At 39.2% G+C, this 24,338-nt stretch overlaps 1 protein-coding gene across 12 annotated transcripts in view; it reads left to right on the top strand.

Annotated features, from left to right (window-relative positions):
- The first annotated feature begins 7 nt into the window (after window positions 1–7).
- TTLL5 (tubulin tyrosine ligase like 5) overlaps window positions 8–24,338 on the top strand; it is a 273,355-nt gene continuing 249,024 nt past the window's right edge. For 11 of the 12 annotated variants that reach the window (XR_003607888.2, XM_028096103.2, XM_028096363.2 and 8 more), the window contains exons 1-5: window positions 9–215; window positions 1,482–1,649; window positions 7,204–7,310; window positions 19,285–19,367; window positions 20,768–20,874. Coding sequence is in view for 11 of the 12 variants with exons in the window: in XM_028096103.2 (XP_027951904.1) it covers window positions 1,576–1,649; window positions 7,204–7,310; window positions 19,285–19,367; window positions 20,768–20,874 (371 nt within the window). In the remaining variant the exon portion in view is untranslated. Of the gene's footprint in view, window positions 216–1,481; window positions 1,650–7,203; window positions 7,311–19,284; window positions 19,368–20,767; window positions 20,875–24,338 lie in introns of all 12 variants that reach the window. The other variant, XM_028096494.2, reaches the window with a different exon arrangement.

Raw genomic sequence — 24,338 nt, 5'->3', positions numbered from 1 at the left:
ACGACATTCCTTCGCGCCCGAAGCCGAGCGTTTTCAGCGCGGGGTGGCGGGCGCCTGCGCAGTGGCTCCGAGCGGGCGGTTGCTTGTTGGTTGTTGTAGTAACGGGGGAAGCAGCCGTCGGCGGCGGCGGTGAGCCCGGCTGGGAAAGGAGGAGGGAGGTAGGCGCGGAGCGCGGTCCCCGCCGGCCCGCCCGGAGCCATGGGAAGATGAGACAGGTAAACGCCTGCGCCGGCGCGCCCCCCTACGCGAGGGAGGTGAGCTCCCGTGTCTGGGTGGGCGCCGGCCGCTACACTTCCCTCTCGGAGTCCGGGAGTAGCTGTTGGCTTCCGGGCGCGCTGGGCTGAATCGCTGCCGCGGAGTGGTCCCTGTCCTTCCCTTGGGGAGCATCTGAGGACCTACCTGGGATTGGGGTGAGCCGGGGGTGAGGCCTAGGGGCTGATCCCTTTAGGGCGAGGACGCTCCTTGGGCGAGTGTCCTTAATCTTCTTCCGATCTCCGTGTCTAGCAGCCTGGGACAGGTTTGGCATCTCTTCTAGCTTGGAGGTTTTGCTTGTTTTGTTTTAATTTAAAGGACTTCCCAACATTTTGGGACAGATCGAGAAATCCCGTTGGGAATCCTCGGAAGAACGCCTTTGAAGTTATTAGATACTGCCCATTCCTCTGAAGATTTGTAGGGATCATTATCGAGATCGGCGGTTTTTTGTCCTGTGTACGGTCTTATCATATTTCGAATGCATAGCAAAATAGGATTTGCAAAGATAGACATCAGATGGTTATCTCTGAGTAATAGGATTATGGTCATTTAAACATGTTCATTTTCTTTATCTGTAATTTCGATTTCATCCTTAAACACACAACAGACTTGTACTTTTTACATATGCAAAAATATTTTAAGTTAGAAATATCCTAATTTTAATGCCTATTTGAGATTCAAATCATAGTTTGTGATTTTTAGTAAGGGAGAATAATTTTTGAGAGTGGAAGGACAGTGTTTTTCTTTTTTTGTTTTTTTTTCCAGTTATTTATCATCTTGATTCAGGAGAATATATTAATCTTTTAGTTTAGTGGTTGAATTTATTTTAGTGAAATATGAAGGTATTTCAGCTGTGTGCTTGTCCTAGGAGTCGTAAATCTTGAGTTTTTATTTTTAACCCAGGTCAAGTCTTTATAGTGGGAGTCTATGTTTTAGTCAATCAGACACCTACCTCACACTTCCCAGAAGCTAATTCTTGTTAGGTTTAGTATATAAAAGAAAAATGAGAAGCTCAAACTTAATAACAGCTCTGTAAATACATGGAGGACAGACAGTATGTTTGAAAAAAACCTTGATTTTTGTGGTGTGAGGCACTGTGATAGAAGGTAAGCTTCTAGATGTTGGACACCATTTAGGTAAATGTTCATATTTGTTACTTGGAAAATCAATAGCAATAATCAACAAATAGAAAATGCCATTGTGTTTCAAATCATTTGGCTTTCTTGCAGGAATCAGTGCCACCTAAATTGTTTGATCCAGTGAATCTGCAAGGAAAGGTCTCTGAGGCCCCGTCTGCTGACTGCATGACAAACCCTAAAGGAAATGCCAGTCGTGATGGCCCGGGACCTGGAGGAAACGGCATCATCCTCAGAGGATGAAGAGGTGGTAAGCCAAGAGTAAGTAAGAGCGAGCCTGCTTTTGACTTTTTGCCTTTAGGGTAGAAAATAATTCTCTTTTACTTATACCTTCTTTTATGCACTCCTTCCTTTGGTGCAGTCTGACTCTGGTTTTAGTTTCTATCCGCAATCTAATCCAAAATTTTATGAGTTGGTCACCCTCAGCTATCTGAAATGAGAGAAGGCTCTGTTTCTGAGCTCATGAGTGAACATTGGCTCTAGATACTGCTTTGTGAACTCTTGATTGGCGCTCCTAACATAGGAGATTTTTAAATTTGTAGATATTAAAGCAAAGGAGGTCTCCAAACTCCTGTGAGATAGGTTATGTTATTTTCTCAAAAGCCTTTACAATGATAGAATGATAGTATATAGAGAGGTCAAGTAACTTACCAGAGTAACTGTGGGACAGTACATTAGAATTCTTTAACCTGTGCTGTGCCATTGAACCACATTGCTTTCCTGGGTTGTTTTAGTAAGAGTCAAGTTTCTTGATTGCTGGATTCTCATAACAATAAAAATGAACAATGGTAATAAGTACAACTTATCATTTAGCATAGATGATGGTAAGGGCTTTAACTGATGTGTCTCATTTAATCTGAAAATGTTATTATTCTCACTTTAGTAAGCTCAGCCTCACAAAGATCAAAGAACTTGTTTAGGGACTCAGAGATAGTAAGTGATGGATTGAGATTCAGACCTAGTTTTCATGGATTTTGAGGCACTTTGCTGTTTTGCCTCCTTTAATATTATTACTTGACACAGAGAACAAAGAGAGAGTCTCACTTAAAGTTAAGATTAGTTTTTAAGATTCTCTGTGAGTCCCCTTGGATATGTGTGTGCTATGTAACCTGAAAAGTGGGGATAGTATCTCCCAGGCTGTTCGGTAGGGGTATGGTTAGGATCAAAAGAATGATATATATGAAGTTACTTTATAAATGATGAAGTACCATACAAATGTTAAGGCATTATTCTTACTGGCTTTAATATTGAATTTAAAGTGCATTTCTTAAAAAATAAATAAATAAATAAAGTGCATTTCTTATTATAAAGTAGAAGATTACATTTTTTAATGTAACTAGAAAAAATGACTGAAGCATTCATAAAGCTTTGGGAAGGGCTTATCAGTCTTAGGTCAGAAAATAAAAGAGATTTGACATTATATTTGGGTCAGTCTTATTCAGGATAATTAAATGGATAATTCCCTCTGGTCACTTTATCTTCTTGTGACTTTTTGCTTTCTGTGTGCTGCCTCTTACCTGTTTCACAAAATTCTTAACTTCTGCGAGCATCAGTCTAATTTCAAGATCATTCTTTTACTTCATGACTAATATATTAGTGGGCTTATGAGTTGGGTCTGATGAGTATTAGGTTGAACTCTATGAAATTGCTGTTTTAGTAGGTTAAAAATAGTCAAATATTGACAATTTCAGATTTTCAACGTAATACTGCAGTGGGTACTTGGTAAATACTTGCTAACTGAGTGACCAACTGAATGAATGAATAAATGGAGACTTTATGCTTTAGACCACCTTAGAGCAGGGGTTCTTAACTTTTTTTGTGCCATGTATTCCTTATCAGAGTAATATTTTTAGGTGCTTAAAATACATATCATTGCAAATAGTACCAATTACATTGAAACGCAGTTATTAAGATTAAAAAAAACCCACACTGGTGATACAGTAATATGTGCTTTTTAATTAGTGCATTAAATCACAAGATTGTTTATCTAAAACATGGGGAAGTTAAATTTTATTCTCTAAAGGCAGCAGCATGAAGATTGTTTTTGCTGTTTACATAAGCTCATCACCCTTTGCAGTAGTCTTTTTTTTTTTTTTTTTTAAGATTTATCTGTCCATTTTAAAGAAAGGGGGGAGCGGAGGGAGAGGGAGAGTCTCAAGCAGATGAGACTATGCTGAGTGTGGAGCCTGACTCGGGACTCGATCTTACCACCCTGAGACCACTACTTGAGCCGAAACCAAGAGTTGGATGCTCAACCGACTGTGCCACCCAGACGCCCCCACCCTGTGGGGGTAGTCTTTGATTAGCACTTATAAGTGGGGAATATTGGGAAGCATCATAGGTGTCTGGACCACCACTTGGCATTCACCATTTGGCAGCTGAATGATTGCTTAGGAGGAGAGCTGCCAAATTGTTATCCAGCCTTATCATGCCAGATGAGGAAGATTGTGACCACAGCTGATCTACTGGCAAGTTTAATAGCTACCATTAACTTAGAAGTAGTGGTAAATGTAAATGATATTTTGAGATATCTGCAACAACTGTAATATGGTGTAAAAAATCGATAATTTCAGACAGACTCAAAGGCACGGATAATGCTTTGTTGCCTATATTCATAATTGAGAAATGGCTAAATTTCTAGTAGAAGTTACTGAACTTACAGGTGTAATTCCCTCCTCCAATCCAAACTCAATGGATTTTTTTGCTCTTCTTCCTTTCAGACTCCTGTTGACTTTTGACTGTTAATGTTCCATCAGCTCCTGTCTTGTCTATCAGACACTTAGTATATACATTAGGAATCTTAAGTCTATCTTGTTTACACTTGAAGTAATATGCTTACATTTTTAAAGTTTTGGAAGTTATAAGGCCTTAAATCATCTAAGGATGTTGATGTGATCCAAAGATGTATATCCATGGGCATCTGCTGGATCTGCTCAGATCCCAACGCTGTATTCAAGTGTTAATGCCTGGCAATCCTGGACTTTAGGGCTAGAAACTGTCCAGGAAATCCTTGTTTTGCACAGCATTATTTCAAATACTAAGTTTAAAGGGGCTCTTTTTCTATATTTTGCTAGTGGATCCCAAATACAAATTTATATATAGATGTGGAAAGATTTGATATAAGGTTTATTCAGGCCCTAAAAAAATAATTTCAGTTCCTATCATAAAAGTCAGCTTTATAGTAGTTCATGAACATATACATGGGGGAAAAAAGATCATTAACAAATGATTATACAGTGAGCACTACAGGAGTTCAGAGACAGAAGGCATCATCACTATGGGCTGGAGGAGCTGGGGGAAGGCTCCATGGGGGTGGTCAGATGTCCTGGGCCTAAGTGTGGGATCAAATGGACGGAAGTGGGGAAAGCATTTCCAGCAGGGGCATTGGTATGAATTAGGCCTCGAAGCTTTGAGTTATGTAGGCTAGGTCCCAGGAGTGAATAATATATATATGCCTCATGAAATTGCTTCTTAAGAACCAAAACGTTGTTAGGCTTTCATTAAAGTGAACCTTAAAACTGTTCTACTTCGGTGATCAAGCATCCAAGTCCTGAGTTCGTTCATGCCTATAAGAGCATATTTTTTTTAAGATATACCAGTTTCTGGTGTGAATGAAAATTTGAAGTCCCAATTTTCGGTTTCCTCACCATTTTGAATCTTTTGCCTTTAGCACCCCCTGGTGGGAGCATGCTTTTAATGACAACGTAGCATCTGCCTTAAGTGTGTTTTAGTTGACCATACTGAATTCATAATGTGTCTACCACCTCTTTTATCTTTTCATAGGTTGTAGGTGGAAGGATTTCTCTGGCAGGGTTTGGCTTTCCACAAATAGCATAGCTAAGGCCTTGGCTCTTGTCAGCCGTATATCTGTTTATTGTGTTCCTGACCCTTGTCAGGCGTTTTAACTTGTAAGCAGTAATCCATTGTTTGTAAGTGGGAAGGCACAGTGGTACCAGTTTGTAGCTAGTGCTAGATTGACGAGGAACTTGGGATAATTTCCAGAGTTTCTGTCCAAGACTTTGCAGTTTAGGCTGCCTATTTTTTCTCTATCCTCTGACTTAGAAATATAGTGGGAAAATTATAGTTGGAAAAGATCCTAGGAATCTTCTGGACCCCTGCCCACATTTTACAGGTGTTTAAGATTAAAAAGCAAGCAAACCACGAAAAAATATCCTTCTTGCTAAAAAGTGCCCCTGATGAATACCTTTTCTCACAAATGGGCACTATTATCCAAGTCAAAAAGCAGGAACAGTAGTAAGCATCCACATTCCAGTTCTAGAAAACAGGAAATGAACTAGGTATGGTGTTCTTTGCTTTTCCTCACTAAAACACTTCGGCAGCTCATCCTAAGTCTCAAGACTGCCTCACTTCTCAGATTGGTAGCCTGGAAGACTGTGCATTCAAAACGGGAATCTTTTTAAACTTGGGTTGAGGGGGTCTCACTAGGCCCTGAGATTGGTAGTATGACCTTTTTTTAAGGGATGTGGTCATGTGAGTTTTTGAGAGCAGCCCAAATTTTGGCTGACTGGGTCTTATTCTATTTAAAGAATTGATTAGTATAGTTCCCAAAGGGTTGGGTTTAAGGTGTTCTGTATACGAAACATCACTGAAATGTGATTAGGGAGATGGAAGGGTGGAAAGAGCGCAGGCAGGCACTTGGGTTCAGATACCTATTCCCTTACTTAACCAGATCTATGATCTTGAGCAAATCACTTATCCTCTGAGACACCTTTTTTTCAGTTCTTGGTGTGGGCAAGAGGATTAAGTGAGATAACATGTGAAAGCTCTTACTTTAATTCCTGGCACATAGTAGGGACTCAGGTCTCTTTCCCTTCTGACTCCCTGGCACTAAGAAGGTTGAAGATTTTCCTAATCTTTGAGTAAGTACACATCTGTCTGAGACTGATTAAACAGATTTCCTGAGGATAGGGTAAGAGAGTAAAGTCAGAGGTCCTTTTCTGGAGAAAAATTGCTCCATTTAGTATAGGCTTGCTTTAAAATATGTGGTTTTAATTGGAGCACTTGTATTAACTTGTATTAATTTTGGGTTCCTAGCTCAGAATCTTAGGATGGGTTATCAAATTGGCTTAAAAAGGGACGATAGGGTGTAAAAGGGTATATAAATTATTGTGAATACGATATATTAGTTAGGATTCTTTATGTCTGCTGGGGTTTAAAACATAACTTGTCCTAAATAATAAAGGGAATTTTTAAATTTTATTTAAAAAATTTTTTTCCCACTGTCCCCCATAAAGGGAATTTATTAACTCATATTTAGGAAAGGCTTGATTCTGCAACTCCACATTTGCCTCTTAGGATCTCATTTTTCTCATTCTTCCAGTGCGGTTCCCACTGACTTCCTCCTTTACCTGTAGCTCCAGGCTTTCCTTTCAAGGTCATAAAATGACAGTTGAACTTACATACCTCATTCTCTTATACCATCCAGGGGAAGAGGCCATCTCTCCTGTCGCTGCCATAAAAGAGAAAGAAAGCATCTCTTTCTCAGAGGGTCTCACAACATATCTTCTGACATTCGCCGGCTACAGTGCTCATTCCTGATCCACTAACTAGAACTGAGGGGTGGAAGGCCCCGTTTGGCTGAGGCCAATCAAAGCCCATCCCTGCAGCAGGGATGGAGTTAATCCTAACAAACCCCATGGCTAAGCATGGGGGCTGAATGGTTTCCCATAGGACATTTGGGATTCTTGTTCCAGGAGGAGGGAGAGTTGCCAAGCAGCAAACCACAGTGATCTGCATCAGTCTTAATTCAGATTCTGAGTTGTGAATTAATAAAAGCCTTTTGTTGTGGCTGTAGGGATCATCCGTGTATCATGTGGACTGGAGGCTGCCGGAGAATTCCAGTTTTGGTGTTCCATGCTGAGGCTATTCTGACAAAGGACAACAATATTCGAGTAATTGGAGGTAGGTTTGGCCTCCCCCATGGTGGGCAGGGCTGGGCATGGCCCCGGTAACCTTGTCTTACAGAAGTTGATATCCCGTGTAAATAGGAAGAGGGCCTTGGTCCTGAGAAAAATCTCATGATTTTTTTTTTTATACTTCAGGACTATTTGGAGTTTCTTAAATTTTCTGCATCTTAAATTGCTTTTCTTCTTTGAATTTTTTCCTTCAGAATTATGTGTGCATGTGTTACTGTTATTTTTTATGATAAAAGACAACAAAATGGACCCTTTTAAACATTTTAGAGTGTATACCTAAGTGGCATTTAGTACAAGTCACAGTGTTGTACAACCCACACCACTGTCTAGTTCCAGAATGTTTTCATCATCCTAAAATAAACCCCATTTCCATTAAGCAGTCACTCCCTATGAGCCCTTACCCCAGCTCATAGTAACTGCTCATCTACTTTCTGTCTCTTTCAATTTGCATGTTATAGGTATTTCATACAAATGTACTCATACAATATGTAGTCTTTTGTGTCTGGCTTTTTTCACTTAGCATAATGTGTTCAAGGTCCATCCATGTTGTAGCATATATCAGTACTTCGTTCCTTTTCATGGAGTACCATATTTTGTTTATCCATTCATCAGTTGATGGATCAGTTGCTGGTTGTTTCCACCTTTTGGCTATTGTGAATAGTGCTGCTCTGAAGATTCACATACAAGGTTTTGTTTGAACACCTGTTTTTAATTCCTTTGGGTCTCTACTTAGGAATGGAATTGCTAGGTCTTTTGGTAATTCTATGTTTAACTTATTACAGAGCTGCCAAAGGATAGCATAGTGACTGCACAATTCTACATTTCCCCCAACAATGTAGGAGAGTTCCATTTTCTCCACATCCTCACTGACGTTTGTTATTTTCTGTTCTTTAGATTATAGCTCCGCTAGTGGGTGTGAAGTGGTATCTTATTGTGGTTTCGATGTTCATTTCCCTAATGACTAATGACATTGAGCATCTTTTCATGTGCTTCTTGGTTATTTGTATATCTGCTTTAGAGAAATGTCTAGTCAAAGCTTTTGCCTATTTTTTTTTTTTAATAGGCTCCACATCCAGCGTGGAGCCCAATGCAGGTTTGAATTCATGATCCTGAGATCAAGAGTCGGATGCTTAACCAGCTGAGCCACCCAGGCACCCTGTCTTTATCTGTTTTTGAGTTGGGTTGTTTGACTTTTTGTTGTTGAGTTAGAAGAGTTCTTTATGCATTCTAGATACTAGACTCTTATCAGATATATGATTTCCACATTCTTTTTCTCTTCTCTGGTTTGTCTTTTTACTCTCTTGATAGTGTTCTTTCATAAGCAAAAGTTTTTCATTTTGATGACATGCAGTTTATTTCTTCTTTTGTTGCTTATGCTTTTGGTGTCATATCTAAGGAACCATTGCCTAATCCAAGGTCATAATCCTTATGCTTTCTGCTAAATTTTACAGGTTAAGTGCTTACATTTAGAGCTAAATGGTCTTTGATCCATTTTGAGTTAATTTTTTTATATAGTGTGAGGTAAGGGTCCACCTTCATTCTTTTGCATGTGAATATCCAGTTGTCCCGGCATGATTAGTTGAAGACAGTATTCTTTCCCTATTGAATAGTCTTGGCGCTGTCATTGGAAATCAGTTGACTTGGATCTGTGGTTTTATTTCTAGACTCTTTTTTTTTAAGATTTTTATTTATTTCTTTGACAGAGAGAGAGACAGCGAGAGAGGGAACACAAGCAGGGGGAGTGGGAGAGGGAGAAGGAGGCTTCCTGCTGAGCAAGGAGCCCGATACGGGGCTCGATCCCAGGATCCTGAGATCATGACCCAAATCGAAGGCAGACGCTTAATGACTGAGCCACCCAGGTGCCCTTTTATTTCTAGACTCTTAATATCCCATTTATCTTTATGTTTATATCAGTACCACATTGTTTTGATTATACCTTTGTACTAAGTTTTAAAATTGGGTTGTTGGGTCCTTTAACTTTATTCTCCTTTTTCAAGATTTTTTTGGCTATTTAGGATCCCTTGCAATTCCATATGAATTTTAGGATCAGCTTTTTCATTTGTGCAAAAAGGGTGTTGGGCTTGTGATGGGGAGTATATTGCCATCTTAGTATTAAGTCTTCCAGTCTGTAAACATGGGATGTCTTGTCATTTATTTAGGTCATCTTTAATTTCTTTAGCAATGTTTTGTAGTTTTCAGTGTGTAAGTTTTAGAGTTCCTTGGTTAACTTTATTCCTAATTATTTTATTCTCTTTGATGCTATCATAAATGGAATTGTTTTTTCAATTTCATTTTTGGGTTGTTCATTGCCAGTGTGCATTAATACAACCGATTTTTATATGTTGATCTTGGATCCTGAAACCTTGCTGAACTCATTTATTAGCTCTACTAGTTTGTGTGCGTATGTGTATTCTTTAACATTGTCTATATATAAGATCATGTCATCTGCATGTAGAGATTTTACTTCTTCCTTTCCAACCTGGATGCCTTTTATTTCTTTTTCTTACCTGATTGCTCTGGCTAGAACTTCCAGTACAATGTCAAATAGAGGTGGTAAAAGTGGACATCTTTCTCTTTCTTGTTTTTGATCTTAGAGGGAAAGCTTTCAGTCTTTCACTGCTCAGTATGATGTTAGCTGTGGGTTTTTCATGAATGCCCTTTATCATGTTCAGGAAGTTTCCTTCTACTCCTTTGGTGTTTTTATCATGCAGGGGTGTTGGATTTTGTGAAATGCTTTGTCTGCATTAGTTAAGATTTTTTTCTTCATTCTATTAATGTGGTATATTACATTGTTTGACTTGTATGTTGAACCATACTTGCATTCCTGAGATAAATCCCACTTGGTCATGGTGTAATCCTTTTAATATGCTGCTTGATTTGGTTTGCTGTTATTTTTTTGAGGGTATTTGCATCTGTACTCATAAGGGATTTTGATCTGTAGTTTTCTTGTGATGTCTTTATCTGGATTTGGTATCAGACTAATGCTGGCCTCATATAATGTGTTCCCTCCTCTTCTCTGGAAGAGTTTGAGAAGGATTGGTGTTTTAATTCTTTAACTGTTTGATAGAATTCACCAGTGAATCCATGTAGTCTGGGCTTTTCTTTATTGGGAGGTTTTTGGTTACTGATTCAACCTCTACTTGTTAGATGTCTATTCATATTTTGTATTTTGTATTGACACAATTTTGGTAGTTTGTGTGTTTTTAGTTTTTGTCCATTTAGTTTATCTAATTTGTTGGCATATAATTATTCTTAGTATTCTTTTATTTATTTGTTTTTCACAGCATTCTTATGTAATCCTTTTTATTTCTGTAAGGTCAGTAGTAATGTCCCCATTTCATTTCTCACTTTAGTAATTTGAATCTTTTCTCTTTTTTTCTTAGTCTAACTAAAGGTTTGTCAATTTTGATCATTTTAAAGAGCCAACTTCTAATTTTGCTTATTTTCTCTATTGTTTTTTATCCTCAATTTCATTTATCTCTACTCTTCTTTGATATTAAGCAGTGCTCTGAATTCTGGGGTTAGCCTGTAGCTATCTTCAGAGGTTACAGTACCATGGATCTGAACTGTTGTGTGATATAGTGGAAAGAGTCTATACGTGGTTTCTCAGTCAATGGTTCAAATCCCAGCTTTGGCGTTTAGTAGCTGTGAGTCTGGGGCAAATCACTTAAACTCTCTCAACCTGTTTTAGTGTTACTTAGGTGGTGATAATAGCTACCTTGCAGGCATTGTAAGAATTAATGAGATCATTTAATATTTGGCATATAGTGGGCACTCAGAATTTGTGCTATTTACTCTACTCGTTGAATAGGATCTCTTCTACTTTGAAATGACTTTAAGGTCTGTTCTTGCCCCATAATAAGGGAGGAGTTCAGAGGACAGTGAACACCTGCTTCTGGGATTTGAATCCTTCCTCCCCAAGGGTCGTGTTCTAATCCCTTCAGCAAGTTGCTAGGTTACCACTTAAAGGGATATGGTTCTTTCATGTTCTCTGAATTTGGAGGAACTGAAGATTTGCTAACATTCGCAAAGAAACTCCCTCTCAATACAATTGGAGTCAGAACATCAAAGGTGGGTAAAAACAACAGAAGTAAATAATCTCCCCCAAACATACTTCTTTTGGTCTGCTTGTCACATAAATGAATCTCTGTATTCCATGGCAATAAGCAGACTTTTTTAGAGTACCTAACATTTATTAGAAGTTAGTATCCATCAGTGTTGTCATCCTGTTGTTCAAGCAGTCCCTGTGTTTTTAGAACTTAAATGTCTTTTTTTTCCCTTTACACATTCTTGTGATTAAAGAAAAAGCCACTGAACTTTTTTCTCAAACTTTGTTTTTGAATTTTCTGTATCTTTCTGATTCTTTGAGGTTTCGTAATTTTCTAGACCCTCCTTTATGAAAAGAACAATTTTTAAAAAAGACTTATTTATTTTAGAGAGAGAGAGAGAGAGTGCAAATGGGGAAGGGCAGAGGGGAGAGAGAGTATCTCCAGCAGACTCCCTACTGAGCACAGAGCCTGACGTGGGGCTCTATCCCAGGACCCTGATGAGATCATGACCTAAGCCAGAGTCAGATGCTTCACCAACTGAGCCATCCAGGCGCCCCTGAAAAGAACAATTAGAATGAGTGTTTCCTAGTTGCTGCCTCAGATTTCTGAATTGTTAAATACTCTGGGTCTTTTTTTTTTTTCCCCCCTCCTCTCTTAAATAGCTGACATAGATCTGCTCAGATCATAATCCTGTGTTTAAATCCCCTTGAGAAGTGTTTCTGGGGCATTAGTTATCTTCTGCTGATCTTAGAGTGTTTGATGCCAGCCTTGTTTTTTCTGTTATCTGTTAGATGTTTCATTGAATTTACTGTTAATATTTTTGGTACAGTATGATTTCATATGCTTTATTTGTGAAATATTCCAGAAATATATTTTTTCCTTGCTGTCTCCATGTTTTCTTCAAAATTGCATATACTTTGAACACGTAAATGGGATTGCATTTTAGAGACAAGAGAGATAATTTGTTTCAGGTAATCTGTTCCTAGAAAGAAACATCATTTTATAATTTGCCTCTAAATGTATCAACTTCATAAGTTTGCATTTGTATAGGCTAGCACTGTCCAATAGAAATACGATACAAGCTAGATATGTAAGTTTTCCAGTGGCCTTATTTTAAAAAGTAAATAGAGATAGGGACGCCTGGTGGCTCAGTCTCGGGTAAACTGCCTTTGGCTTGGTCATGATCCCAGCATCCTGGGATTGAGTCCTACATTGGGCTCCTTGCTCAGCGGGGAGCCTGTTTCTCCCTCTGCCTCTGCCCCTCCCCACTGTTTGTGCTCTCTCTCTCTCTGACAAATAATAAATAAAATCTTAAAAAAAAAAAAGAAATATGTGAAATTAGTTTTAATAATATATTTTATTTAATCCAAAATATCACTTCCACATTTACTGAATATAGAAAAGTTCATTAAGATATTTGACATCTAGGGGTGCCTGGGTGGCTCAGTCAGTTAAGCATCTGCCTTTGGCTCAGGTCATGATCCTGGGGTCCCGGGATCGAGCCCCATGGAGGGCTCCCTGCTCAGCGGGGAGCCTGCTTCTCCTCTCCCTCTGCCCTTCTCTCCCCCCACCCCCCATGCTCTCGCTCTTGCTCTCTGTCTCTCAAATAAATAAATAAATAAAATCTTAAAAAAAAGATATTTGACATCTAGTATATATTTTACACTATAAGTGTAAAATCTCTGTGGTACAAAATTTTCATCGGAAGTTTTTAATCTGTATTTAGATTTTACAAGTATTGTAGTTGAAAAAGTAAATTCATATGTTCAGGTTGTTCCAAACAAGTTTTCCAAATACTGAATCAAGTGTCAGTTTTCAAATTTAAATTTAAATTAATAAAGTTAAAATTAAAAATTCAGTTCCTTGGTCACAGTAGTTAACATTTCTTTTTCTTTTTTTTTTTAAGAGGAGAGAGAGAGAGAAAGGGAGGGAGGGAGGGAGGGACAGAGGGAAAATCTCAGGCAGGCTCCGCATCTGGGACTGAGCCCCATACGGGGCTGATCTGACGACCCTGAGATGATGATATAAACTGAAATCAAGAGTCAGACACTTAACGACTGAGCCACCCAGGCGCCCCACACTAGTTACGTTTCAGGTGCTCGGTAGTTGTACGTGGCTAGCGACTACCATATTCAACAGTACAGGTATGGACCTCATTTTCTGACAGTAAGGCAAAGCTACACTGTATTGCCATTGAAAGGGTTATTCTTATATGCTAAAAGTAAAAAAAAAAGTCCGTTTTATCTTCATTCTAGTTTCCCAGGCTATTTTTGTCCAAACCTCTTAGGGCATGTCATCACTCCCTAGGTGCTTCTGTGCTGACAGATTATTGGTTTCTTGTTTTAATTTGCTCTGTTGCTGCCAGTCCTGGAATTTGCCAGGAGTCCTAGCACTTTAGCTTGCCTCCTGCTGCACACAGCAGTGGTTGGAGAAGAGGAAATTCTGTAGTCTCATGGTAGAATGGATGCAGTGCATGTTCAGAGGCTCAGATAGCAGATGTTTGGCAGTTTGCTAGTAGGACCAATACCATGCCCTGCTTCTTGTTTTTATATGGAAGGAAGTACGGATAAGGTGGTTATTTCTTGGGCAGTAGGACTGGTTCAGTTTATGGTTGCAAGTCTCCATTTGACTCTTGCCATGGGAGCAGAGCCCAGGGTTGCCAGGTCTTTCAAGTGAAGCCCAGAAATCGAGATTTTTATATGAATTCTTTCAATTTTAAAAGATTAGCAACTAATTCAGTTTTATGTTTAAAACACCACAAAGAATGAACAAACCATGTCTGCAGGCTGGATTTGGCCCTTGGGTCACCAGTTTATAACTGGTAATCAGCATTATTGGACACAGGGCTGTTGGGCACAGAATATGAATGTGAGTTAAAATCCCCAGCAGTCACACTTGCTTTATGTCGTTCCACCCTGTCTTTCTTGCACCCCCCTTTTGGAACATGCGCAATGTATCAGAGTTGGGTTATAGTTAGTTGGTATGGATTAGAAGCAGTTGGTCACTGCTTACCACTTAAACACTGTGAGGATTGTGTCATTGAGTGCAGTGATAATTGCATTTTTCTCCTATGTTAGGAAAAGTAGGAGAAAGAGTATTAATAGCATTTTTGTTTTTAAATTTGCTATATAAAATGCATAATTTATGTATGATATTATGTATTAATAGCTATTTTACCACATATTTACTTTTTTTTACAATTTTTAATATTTTTTTAAAAAATTTTTACTATGAGCACTGGGCGTTTTATGCAACTAATGAATCATTGAGCGCTATACCTAAGACTAAGGATGTACTATATGTTGACTAATTTAAATAAAAAAAGAAAAAAATTTTTACTATGTAGCAACAAGTGTTCTATAAGTTATACGCTCTTAACTGATGTAGTGCTTACAACTACCCCATGAGCTAAGTACCTTGATTATCAACACCATTTGACAAGGGGAGGAAATTGACCATAGAGAAATAATTTACTCACAATTACAGGCAGGAAGTGGTAGAGCCTGGATTTGAGCCCTTGGCAGCTCCACTTATCATTTCCCCTTCCTCCCTAGTCCCCAGCTAATCATTCTCTGTTTTTCTGCATGCCTTAGTGACTCCCTTCCCCATGGCCTGGTACTGCGAGGCGAGCGTTGCAGAACAGGCGTGGAATCAGGCACACTTCTGGTCTCCAGCATGGATGACACTTTGGCTTTTACATGTGCAGAAATGGATATGTTGGTGATCACAGTTATCATAATGAAGAGACCTGACTTTCTTTCACTTTCTAAACATTCAATCTAAAAAAATTAAAAACCTTTTGACAAGCTCTAAGAATAGTGCTTTCGTTGAATGGATGTATACTCTTTCCCTGTGCTCACCAATTGTTAATGTTTTGTCATATTTCTTGTCGTTTGAGAATCAATTCAAATACTTTGTACCTTAATGCTTTATTCAACAATGTCACCTAAGCCCAAGGGCATCCTCTGTATAACCACAGTACTGAGATGACACTGAAAGGTCTGCCATTGGTAAAATACTCTAGTATATAGTGCTCATGCACATTTCCCCAATTGTTCCAGTTTTGACCTTTATAGCTGTTATTATTTTTTTAAAATCTAGGACTAAATCAAAGATTGTATATAGTTTTCATATTTCTCTTCTGATTTCCCAGACTTTGTGTGTGTCTGTGTATGTCTTTCATGGCACTGACATTTTTAGAGATTTCAAGACTAGTTGCTTTGCAGATGTCCTTAAGTTTGGGCTTGTCTGATTGTTTCTATGTGTTTAGATTCAGGTTTAAAAATTTTGTAAGACTATCACTTAGTGCAGTTGTGTCCTCCTTAGTGTATCACATTAGGAAGGATGTGATATTATTGTATTGCATTATTGGTGATGGCAGATTTCTCATTGAGATAATGTTCACCAGATTGCTTCATCGGTGGGGTGCCTTTCTCCTTTGTTACAAGCATTCTCCTGGAATGATGTTTGGAGATGCATGAATATTCTGTTTCCCAATGTCTCTCACCCATTGGTATCCATTGACTTTAGTCTGAACTAAAATGAACTTTAGTCTGAACTTTTACGGTTTTGGTAAAATGCTGATTTTCTTTTTCTTTCCTTCTACATTTATTAGCTGGATTTTCTGTAAAGAAGAGCTTTCCCTTCTATGGGAGGCAGAATAATGGTCCTCACCAAGATGTCTACCTTCTAATCCCCAGAACCTGTGAAAATGTTACCTGACATGGCAGTGGAAAATTGAGGTTGTAGGTGGAATTAAGGTTGCTAATCAGCTAACCTTAATCACAAGGGTCCTTTAAAGTAGGAGGAGGCAGGGCACCTGGGTGGCTCAGTCGGTTAAGTGTCTGTCTGCCTTCTGCTCAGGTCATGATCCTAGGGTCCTGGGATCAAGTCCCCCATCCGGCTCTCTGTTCAGCAGGGGGCCTGCTTCTTCCTCTCCCTGCCGCTCCCCCTGCTTGTGCACGCTCTTTCTCTCTCTCTGTCAAATAAATAAATAAAATCTTTAAAAAAAAATAAAGTAGAAGGAGGCAGAAGAGGAGTCAGATGGATGCTATGTGAGAAGGACTAGACCCACTATTGCTGGCTTTGAAAATAGAGGAAGGAGACAATAAGCCATGGAATGGGGGCAGCCTCTAGAAGCTGAAAAAGGAAAAGAGCCTATAGAAAAGAATGCAGCCCTGCTCTTGCCTTGATGACACCTGTGTCAGACTCCTGACCTACGGAAATAATCAGACAATGAATTTGTGTTGGTTAAGGCGCTAAGTGTGTGGTAGTTTATTTTAGCAGTGCTAGAAAACCGGTGTACCTTCTGACCTTCTTATCAGTGTGTGGACTCATTAGCAAGGGCATTGTAGTCTCTCTGTCATATTCATGTTTTTTTTTTTTTTTTGCATTTTGACATGTATTTTTATTTTATTTTTTCCCATTTTTATTGTTATGTTAATCACCATACATTACATCATTAGTTTTTGACGTAGTGTTCCATGATTCATTGTTTGTGCATAACACCCAGTGCTCCACGCAGAATGTGCCCTCCTTAATACCCATCACCAGGCTAACCCATCCCCCCACCCCCCTCCCCTCTAGAACCCTCAGTTTGTTTTTCAGAGTCCACCGTCTCTCATGGTTCGTCTCCCCCTCTGACTTATTCCCCTTCATTCTTCCCCTCCTGCTATCTTCTTCTTCTTCTTTTTTTTTCTTAATATATATTGCATTATTTGTTTCAGAAGTACAGATCTGTGATTCAACAGTCTTGCACAATTCACAGCGCTCACCATAGCACAAACCCTCCCCAATGTCTATCACCCATCCCTCCCACCCCCCACCACTCCAGCAACCCTCAGTTTGTTTCCTGAAATTAAGAATTCCTCATATCAGTGAGGTCAGAGTCATGTTTATGTTGAAATTGTCTTAAATTTGGCCACTGAGATCTTTGTGACATGTTCCCCATCCATTTTTGAGCATTTTCTTCTTTTTTGGCAGAACAAAATATTCCAGGCCGCTCTTGTGCTTTCCCTTCCCACCTTGGAGTCAGAACTCTTAAGCAGTGCACTGTTTCTTACATTCTACTCTGGGCCGAAGCAAACACCTAGGACCCTGAACTGTTTTTTTCTTACAACAGTATTGCAAAGGCAACATACTAGTGATTAATTATTGGGGAAACCCTGTAACTGGGCTTTAGAAGTTTGCCACAAGAATGAGAAGTATGGAGTGTCTGGCCTTTTCATTCCAGTTTTCCTGTGTCTGCTTTGCATGGTGTTCCTGCCAGGACTGGGCAAGAAGCAGCAGGGATTTGTGGATATTTTCACATAAATTCATAAAAAGGTGTGCTTCTCTTTGACTGTAGAGGCTGAATTTTGTCCTAAGGCCTGTTCATAAGTTTCTGTATTATTCTTATTCAGAAAGTATTCAATATGCGGTCCTTTAAAAAAATTGTTCTGCAGATGAGGTGCCTGGCTGGCTCAGTCAGTGGAGCATGTGACTCTTGATCTCAGGATCGTGAGTTTGAGCCCCACATTGGGCACAGAGATTACTTAATTAAAAAAAAATTTAGGGGCGCCTGGGTGGCTCAGGCAGTTGGGTGGCTGCCTTCTGCTCAGGTCATGGTCTTGGGGTCTTGGGATCTAGCCGCGCGTTGGGTTCCCCGTGCAGTGGGGAGTCTGCTTCTCTCTCTTCCTCTGCCTCTTCCCCGCTACCCTCATGCTCCTGCGCAGGCACGCGCTCTCTCTCAAATAAATAAATAAATAAAATCTTTAAAAAAAACTTTAAAAATAATTGTTCTGTAGAATTTGAGGAAATCAGCAGATTTCCTCAAACAGTTTATAGGGATGCATAGAAAGAGATTGCCTTTCATGGGCCAGAGTAAATGTTAGTCTTTGGGGATATATAGAAATCTCACATGATTACAGACTTTTGTCTTAGGCAGGGGTGACTATGCCCACAGGGCCTGGCAGGAAACGTGAGTGGGTGAAGCACCGTGCGGCGACTGTGCTGACCTAGAGCACGGGAGCCTGTCCTGAAGGGAGCACTTGTGCATCCCTGTTGACTCTTGCCCTGGCAGAGAGAGCAACCCCAGGGCTGCCAGGGTTTTCAAGAGGGGCCCAGAAATCTAGATTTTTATACGAATTCCTCCAATTGCAAGAGGTTGGTAATTCAATTTTATTTTTAAAGCACAATGAGAAATTAACAAACTATATCTGCTGATTGAATCATCAGTTTATAACGTCTGGCCTAAGAATCACTGGTAACCAGAATCACTGAACACAGAGGGCTATCTAGAGCAGGGGTTCTTAGCCTTTTTCTGCAGTGGACCAAATGTGCAATGGCGGTGTGGGGAAGCCTGTGGGTCTGTTCTTCAAATAATGTGTTTTAAGTGTATAAAGAAATATGTAGGATTATAAACAAAATCAATTGTATTGAAATAGAATTACCAAAATATTTCTTAAAAACTAAATTTGTGACATACATGCATTATTTGTGCATTAAATAACATGATCTAGTGGAAGGTGTGTTCACTAGCCATAACTTTTAAATATTATGAGAAGTGATATTTTGAGATAACAGTAACAACAGTAAAATAATATTAAAATACCTGGTATGTACAGGTGGCAGGGTCACAGGAATTGCTATCACTGCTCTGCTTTGTGCCTACTTTCGTAATTGAAGGTAATGTTAAATTTCAACTAGAAGTGAAAACAGATGTCATTTTGTCCCCCATCCAGATGTCGTAACCCCCAGTGAATCTCAGGTTAAGAACCCTTGGCCCAAAGTAATCTGCAGCCTGCTTATAGTAGCATAAGGGGAGCAATATATGTTCTTGAGTATAATTAAGCAAGCCACCATTGTACACTTTAGTTTTGTCTCTACAGTTAACTTTCTGGCTACTGAATTTGATTCTGTGTTTTTCTTTAGAACGTTATCATTTGTCTTACAAAATTGTGCGAACAGATAGTCGCCTGGTACGCAGCATTCTGACAGCCCATGGATTTCATGAAGTAAGCTCATTTTTACTATCTCACTGCTCTAAAGCTCTAAAGCTGAAAATCCTAGCCACCTGACTACCAGTTAACAGGGCAGCTCTAGAGGGTACATGGGACCTATGCTTACTGATAATACAGACCTTGCATTGAATTTTTGAGTGGCTTTATCAGTTTCTCCTTGAAATACATAGAAGACATTTTCACAAGATTTCTCTCTCTCTCTCTCTCCCTCCCTCTCTCTCTCCTCTTTCTCTCTTTTAAACGAAAAAACCCCCACACATTTTTATTGCTATGATTTTAGGATTGGGGTAGAGACAGAGTTGCCCATAAGGAATTATCTGATACCTAGTTAAGATTCTTTGATTGCAAGCAACACAGATTCTGCCTACTTAAGCCAAAAAGAATTTGTGGGTAAGTTATACATAGCGTAGGTAGCAGAATCAGAGGAAGGGTTGAAAAGGCAGGCCTTTGGAAGGAGAGAGCCTAGGACAGTCTTGGGGATCTGGGAACAGGAATCAGGACTGTCTCCTCAAGGCACTGCTATGGAAGTGACTCAACTCCATTCATTGTCCTTGTGCCTTTCTTCACTGAAGAATCACATTCTGGAGATAGTATGACTGGTCCAGCTTGGGTCATGGATCTACCCCTTGCAAGGGGGGGGGTGGGTAGTCTGACTGGCAGTCTTTTAAAACCAAGTAGTATGTTATTCCCAAAGAAAATTGGGGAATTTGGGATATTGATATCAAAGGGACAGGCAAAAATGCTGGGGAGACTTACCCTGTAGATATTTTGAAATAATTAATAAAAGTCTGGTTGCTAGCCCCTTATCTTAGGTTGAGGTTTGAAATAGACATTTTGAGGACGTTCTCATACTAGTTTATATCCTGTCTTGCTGTTTTATCTCCAGGGCCTAACATGGTACGTATCGCATCATAGGCACCATGTACATAATTGTTGAATGAATAGACAAATGAATTCTTATGAATGAATGAATGAATGAATGAATGAATGGAGGGATGATATTCTAAGTTAGTTTGCTACCACAAAGTTTTAGTTCTGATCAAGACTTTATACCCATCATCTGCAGGGACATAAGGACACTCTGAGAAGGGAGTTGTGGGGTTGAGTCCTCTTCTCATACTTTGATATGCAAGAATGTTAAGAGACATCACAGACTTCTATAGAAGGATTCATTTATTCTACTTTTTGCAGCTGGGATTTCCCCAACTGCCCCATTCTTTAAACTTGATCATCCCCGTGTTCTTTATGCTCAGTTTTTATTTTATTAGGCTTACATACTAACTGGGCACCCACTGTGCTATGTAGGTGAAAAATCTCTATGGCCTTTCTTGCCATCTCTCTTTTTGGAGAGGGGCTATCTCTGATGTTTTTTTAATCCTTTTATCTGCCCTCAGGTTCACCCAAGCAGCACTGACTATAACCTAATGTGGACAGGATCCCACCTGAAGCCCTTCTTACTTCGCACCCTCTCTGAAGCACAAAAGGTTAATCACTTTCCCAGGTAATGCTCTTGTAGCTATACTTTGCTCCATTTAAAAGTGCCTGACATTGGGCATGTAGCCAGCAGAGATAATTAATGTCCTTAAAAAAAGAAGTCTGTGATAAAGGGCAGCAGTCTGCAAATCAAACTGAGGTGTTCACGTCCATAGGCATATATTATATGAAGCCTCTCCAAGGACTATGTAGACATGGATGGTCCTAAAGGAGACTATTTCTGGATTGCAAATACCGTAGGTTCTCTTTCTTAAAATTGAGCAGCTTGAGAGCCCTTCATATGGTTGGGTTCTCCCTTCTCACCTCCTTTTTTCACAGTTACTATTTTCCCCTTTATAAAACAGTGGCCCACTTAGAATCTTAATATGGTGCATTGTCCTTGGGTGCAAACATTTCCAGGGTTCTAAACAAAAGTACCAAAAAAAAAAAAAGATGTTGAATTGAATTCTGGTAATGACAAATTACCAGACAGGACAATTGCAGTGGTGATTTCCGTTTCTTTACTTTTAATGGAACTAAAGGAGGACATAATCAGGTTGTCAGCTGATAGACTATTAATTTTAATTTTTAGTGATAGATCATCTTGTGATTTTCTGACACAGAACTAGGAAGGAGTTCAAAGACTTGAGTGTCATTGCGATAGAAAATTCCTTCCAATCACATTGTTAACAGCAGCCTAGAGAGGCAATGCTGCCTAGTGGCTAGAAGCATAGGCTCTGTAATCAATTACCTGGGCCCAGATCCCAGCTCTGCTGAGTGACCACCAAACATGACCTTTCTGAGCATCAGTTTCCTCGTTGGTAAAAAGATGTTGCTAATGACACAGACTTCATGGGACTGTTGTGAGGATTTAATCTATCAGGATCTAAGATGTTTAGAACAGTGCGTGCCTGTCACATAGTAAACACTGTAGAAGTCTTAGCTACTGTTTTTGTGACCAGAGTTTCTTAGTATTTTCATCCATGAAAAAGAAAATAGGGCTAAAATTGATGCTGAAACCCTACCTTATTCTGGCAGTCATACTCAACCATGGAGAGAGAGATAGATGACCAGCTTGTCTAATGAAGAGAAGGAAGTCCAATTCAAATTTTTTTATTTGGTCAGTGGTTATGTTTTATTTTATTTCCAGGACTTATGTCCTGCATAATATTCTTATGTACTGAGGCTAACAGGTTTTATTTTCAGTTACCTTATATGCTTTTCTCATTTTTATCTAATGAAGTTTCTTGATTTTTCAATTCTGTTGTCTTATATCTCGTCACCATATGTAAGTACTTGGCCTGTGTCAAATAGTTTCTTCATAATTTGGGATAAACGTGTATTTTGAGTCTTCATAACAAGTTCCAGTTTGATGTCTCAGCTTCATTCGCAGAGAGTAATTTAAACCTTATTTTCTCCCTCATTGTCTGGAAGATGTGGATTTGGCATTCTAAATGTGTGACTGGATGATTGAAGTGAATCAGATGCGTCTATTTTCAACAGGCATTTAAAGAGTCCTTGAAATAGCCCACACTAGAGTCTGCATTCCAAATTCATGTTGGTAGTATATTCTTTATTTTAATAGTTTCTGAAATACTCCCGTAGGTGTATAGGAATTCTCTCTCAGTTTAGACTCATCAGTATTAATAAATTTGATCCTATCTTTTCTTGAGTGCTGCTTGAATGTACTACCCTTGCGTGTTCGAGCACATTAACAACCCGTTATTTAGATGCACTGTGTCTCGTGGCTTCTGCTGTGTTTCTTCTGTTTGCATCCAAAGACTTGAACTCACGTGCAAGAGGAATTCAAGTACTTCAAATGTTTCCAATATGATTGTCAACTCTTTCTTTTTTTTAATAAGATTTTTTTTTTAAAGATTTTTTATTTATTTGACAGAGAGAGACACAGCGAGAGAGGGAACACAAGCAGGGGGAGTGGGAGAGGGAGAAGCAGGCTTCCCGCTGAGCAGGGAGCCCGATGCAGGGCTTGATCCCAGGACCCTGGGATCATGAACTGAGCCAAAGGCAGATGCTTAACAACAATCCAGGCGCCCCTGTCAACTCTTTCTTAATACGATTTTTTAACTTTTTATTTTAAGTAATTTTAGACTGCTAGAAAGGTTGTAAAAATATTATAGTTACTCTGTATCCTTTACCTTGTTCTTCTGACATTAACATCAGTTATAAACATAGCATAATTATCAAAATGGAGACTTTAAGATTGGTGTAACGTACATTTTAATCAAAATTTATAATATTTATGGTGTTTTGATGAATTGTGTACTACAATAGTTGCAATGATAGTCAGTCCAGTATAAGTAGTTTATAGCCGAATGATCCCAGGAAATTTAAAAATAATGCATATTAATTGACATGCATATTTTATTATAGAGAAGGTATGCTATGATATAAAAGACCTGCAAGCATTAAATATGTTCTATGAGGCTAAGCCATTCTTTGGGGGAAATGGCATGGAAGAAGTAAAAGCAAGGGTGATTGGGAGATAATTCCTGGGTGGGAGTATGAAGGAGGCTTTTGGGGTGCTCACACAGGTGACCAAAATTCATCACGCTTTGCATTTGTGATTTGTATACTTTTCTGCATGTATATTACCTTCAGTAAAAAGTATATTTTATAAAGTGAAAACGTTACTGACAGAAAAGAGCTTTCTCTTTGATAATATTTTTAAAATGTATGCTGGCTGTTGAATCCTGATGTTATTTAGGTTCCCTGGAATATACTTAAAAGGGTAGTGTTAGGGTTTTATTTTAAAACAATATTTATCATTCATTGGCTCATTTGGGACAATTTAAGTTTTGGTTTTTTTTAAGATTTTATTTGAGAGAGAGAGTGAGCAAGAGGGAACACAAGCAGGGGGAGCGGGAGAGGGAGGAGCAGACTCCCCACCGAGCAGGGAGCCCGACGTGGAGCTCGATCCCAGGACCCTGGGATCATGACCCGAGCCGAAGGCAGATGCTTAACCGACCGAGCCACCCAGGCGCCCCAATTTAAGTTTTTGATGAAGAATCTTAGATGTCAATTAAAAGATACATAGTTTCCCACAATTTGCATAGGGAGCATCAAGCAAAAGGAGTCGCTTGATGCTCCCTCTGCAAATTGCGGACCGCTAGGACTGGGCATCTGTAGGAGAATGCAGAGAATGCACCCTTTTTCTTGTCCTCCCGTCATTATTTCTAACTGATGATAAACATCACTGGGGATCCTTTTTAAAAACATACAATCACAGATCCCATTGCAGATTCAAGGTGTATATTTAAAAAGTACGTTCTACTGGGTGATGGGTGTCAAGAAGGGCACGTGTTGTGATGAGCACTAGGTGTTAGATACAGGTAATGAATCGTTGAATACTGTATCAAAGACTAATGATGTACTCTCTGTTGGCTAACTGAACATAATAAAACAAATAAAAAACTAAAAAGTACCTTCTAGGTGCTTCATCTTCCTAGGTCAGTATATACCTAGAAAGCTGTA

Source organism: Eumetopias jubatus, unplaced genomic scaffold (assembly GCF_037043125.1).
Source record: "Eumetopias jubatus isolate StellerSeaLion01/CBP00866 unplaced genomic scaffold, mEumJub1_p1.0 scaffold_7, whole genome shotgun sequence".
Lineage (NCBI taxonomy): Eukaryota > Metazoa > Chordata > Mammalia > Carnivora > Otariidae > Eumetopias > Eumetopias jubatus.
The sequence above is the reverse complement of the archived record's forward strand: the minus strand, read 5'-3'. Positions and strand labels throughout refer to the sequence as shown.